We start from the raw sequence: 3,459 nt of genomic DNA, 5'->3' as shown, positions 1-3,459 counted from the left end.
GAAGTTAAGGCCGGGCGCGGTGGCTCAAGCCTGTAATCCCAGCACTTTGGGAGGCTGAGACGGATGGATCACGAGGTCAGGAGATTGAGACCATCCTGGCGAACACGGTGAAACCCCGTCTCTACTAAAAAAATACAAAAAACTAGCCGGGCGAGGTGGCAGGTGCCTGTAGTCCCAGCTACTCGGGAGGCTGAGGCAGGAGAATGGCGTGAACCCGGGAGGCGGAGCTTGCAGTGAGCTGAGATCCGGCCACTGCACTCCAGCCTGGGCGACAGAGCGAGACTCTGTCTCAAAAAAAAAAAAAGAAGTTAAGTGTATTGGCCAAGATCATGTGGCCAACAGGTGTTCAAATCTTGGACTAACAGGCCTAAGCTCTTTAATACTTTAAAATGAAAGCTTAGCCGGGTGCGGTGGCTCAAGCCTGTAATCCCAGCACTTTGGGAGGCCGAGACGGGCGGATCACAAGATCAGGAGATCGAGACCATCCTGGCTAACACGGTGAAACCCCGTCTCTACTAAAAACTACAAAAAACTAGCCGGGCGAGGTGGCAGGCGCCTGAAGTCCCAGCTACTCGGGAGGCTGAGGCAGGAGAATGGCGTGAACCCGGGAGGCGGAGCTTGCAGTGAGCTGAGGTCCGGCCACTGCACTCCAGCCTGGGTGACAGAGCGAGACTCCGTCTCAAAAAAATAAAAAAATAAAAAAAAAATAAAATAAAATGAAAGCTTAGGCTGGGCATAGTGGCTCACATCTATAATCCCAGCACTTTGGGAGGCTAAGGTGGGCAGATCACCTGAGGTTGGGAGTTCAAGACCAGCCTGGCCAATATGGTGAAACTCTATCTCTACTAAAAATACAAAAATTAGCCAGGCATCGTGGCATGTGCATGTAGTCCCAGCTACTCGGGAGGCTGAGGCATGAGAATCACTTGAACCTGGGAGGTGGAGGTTGCAGTGAGTTGAAATTGCACCACTGCATTTCAGTGTGGACAACAGAGTGAGATTCTGTCTCAAAGTAAATACATAAAGAAATACAAATGAAAGCTTAAAATAAAAGTGTGCTGGCTCACACCTATAATCCCAGTGCTTTGGGAGGCAGAAGTGGGAAGATTGCTTGAGTCTAGGAGTTTGAGACCAGCCTGGGCAACATAGCAAGACTCTGTTTCTACAAAAAGTTTTTAAAAATTAGCCTAGCATGGTGGTGTGCACCTGTGGTCTCAGCTACTTGGGAGGCTGAGGTGGGAGGATTGCTTGAGCCCAGGAGTTCAAAGGTACAGTGAGCTGTGATTACACCACTGCTTTCCAACCTGGGCAACAGAGTGAGAACCTGTCTCAAAATTTAGAAAGCAAAAAACAAAAACACAACACTTGAGGGGACAAAGAAAAAGCAAGATCACTCTTTTTTTTTTTTTTTTTTTTGAGACGGAGTCTCGCTCTGTTGCCAGGCTGGAGTACAATGGTGAGATCTGGCTCACTGCAACCTCCGCCTCCCGGGTTCAAACGATTCTCCTGCCTCAGTCTCTTGAGTAGCTGGGATTACAGACGCGCTACCACGCCCAGCTAATTTTTGTATTTTTAGTAGAGACAGGGTTTCACCATGTTGGTCAGGCTGGTCTTGAACTCGTGAGCTCATGATCCACCCACCTCAGCCTCCCAAGGTGCTGGGATTATAGGCATAAGCCACCGCGCATGACCATAAGATCACTCTCATTTTTTTCTAGGTTGGACTCTTCACAGAAATTGGACCCATGTCTTGCTTCATCTCTCGACATGTAAGTCTGGGCACACTGGGTGGGGCTGAGGAAGAGAGATACCCATTCATTACCATCTACTGAAGCATCCTTTTAAAGTGCTAACCTAATCTCACTTTCCTTTTAGTCCATCCCTTCAGAGATGGAGTTTGATCCTAACTCCAACCCACCATGTTACAAGACAGTGGATGAGGTAAGTGGACAGAAAGAAGTCAGGAAGAGGAGGAGAGAATCAGTCATCCTGAGGGAGAATATTGGCCTGGGGATGGCTGAGCACAGATGGTCTCCGAATTACCATGGCTTGATTCATGATTTTATGACTTTACATGGTGCAAAAGTGATGTGCATTCAATATGCCCCCGGGCTTACAGTGAAGTAGTTGTGATGTAACCTCTCATAAACTGAGGAGCATCTGTACACTGTTCCCTCCTCTCCCCAGGATATTGTGATTCAGCAGGATGATGAGATCCGCTTAAAGATTGTGGGGACCCGTGTGGACAAGAATGACATTGTGAGTCTTTTCCCCGCCTCTACCTATACCAGGTTGAGCTGAGAGCTGTCGGATTTCTTGCCACCCAGTGTCAGGGGGTTCTATGCTTTCTGTCAGGAAGAAGGGATGGATGGGCAGAAGGCCTGGGGCTGCGGGGTAGAGGTTGGTTCTGTGCTCATCGTGGCTTCACTTTCTTTTTACCATCTTTCCTGCAGTTTGCTATTGGCTCCCTGATGGACGATTACTTGGGTGAGTGCCTGATCATATGGGCCGGGGTTATTGCCTGGAGAAGGGGTGTGTAGGGGTGGGGAGTAATATAGGATTTAGGGACCAAATGAGAGAGACAGAAGAAGCTTTCATGCTGTCTGCTTGAAAGATCAGGACGCGTTCCTTGGGATGAGAAGTACATGGTTGTGGCTGCCCCCACATTCTGGGTCTAACTGATGTGCTTTTTCTGGTTTCACAGGGCTTGTAAGCTGAGCCTGGTGGCCTCCTACCCTTGATCCTGATCTAGGAAGTGTGATTGTCACACTTACCGTGTTGTCCAGAGGTCCAGTCTGGCTGCTGTTGTGGAGGCAAGGAAGGCAACTCATTCCAGAAGGCATCTGGTGCTGCTTTTAGCTTAGCTACTGCCTCCTGATTTTTCAGTATGTGTTCTAAGTATAAAAAGTCCTTGGTTCTCATGGAAGTGTTTTCTTCTTTTTTTTTTTTTTTTAGCAGTAACAGTAACTTTAAAGAGGCTGTGGAGTTGGCTGCTTACTAGCCCCTCTTTCTTGTACTGATGACTCTGCTATCCTCAGCCACCCAGGGGAGCTGACTAACCCCTTTGTCCAGGTTTAAAGGTGACCTCTTTGAAATCAAGGCTCTGATGTTGGGTCTTTGGCTTCTAGCAATTGATACCATCATTAGCGGCATCGTGAGTACTGATCTAGTTCCAGAGTGTTTGCTCTTCTCCTGCCCTTAAAAGTAACCAAGAGCATAACTGAGAAAGAAGGGAGAGGCGACAGCAGACAGGGAGAGATGAACAAGAGGCTAGTAATCACACAGGCTATAGGATCTCAATACAGCCCTTCCTAAGATGGGTATATCAACAACAGTACATCACTATACTAAACTGAACTGAAGATGTAAAAGGGCTCAGAATCTAGTTAGGGTACAAAAATGTATGAAATGCCTACAGGATTAAACAAACATGCCAATTTTCCCTGACACTATACCTCC

At 47.8% G+C, this 3,459-nt stretch overlaps 1 protein-coding gene across 1 annotated transcript in view; it reads left to right on the top strand.

The window, feature by feature from the left end:
* The window catches only part of POLR2G (RNA polymerase II subunit G), a 6,043-nt gene extending 3,117 nt beyond the window's left edge, over positions 1-2,926 (top strand). Inside the window, exons 4-8 of the mRNA XM_023186252.1 lie at positions 1,719-1,769; positions 1,876-1,941; positions 2,188-2,259; positions 2,454-2,487; positions 2,705-2,926. Of these exons, the coding sequence (XP_023042020.1) occupies positions 1,719-1,769; positions 1,876-1,941; positions 2,188-2,259; positions 2,454-2,487; positions 2,705-2,718 (237 nt within the window). The 3' untranslated portion in view covers positions 2,719-2,926. The remainder of the gene's footprint in view (positions 1-1,718; positions 1,770-1,875; positions 1,942-2,187; positions 2,260-2,453; positions 2,488-2,704) is intronic.
* Positions 2,927-3,459: the final 533 nt, after the last annotated feature.

The sequence above is a fragment of the Piliocolobus tephrosceles genome, chromosome 13 (genome assembly GCF_002776525.5).
Source record: "Piliocolobus tephrosceles isolate RC106 chromosome 13, ASM277652v3, whole genome shotgun sequence".
Taxonomy (NCBI): Eukaryota; Metazoa; Chordata; class Mammalia; order Primates; family Cercopithecidae; genus Piliocolobus; species Piliocolobus tephrosceles.
This window is presented reverse-complemented; position numbering and strand designations above follow the sequence as displayed.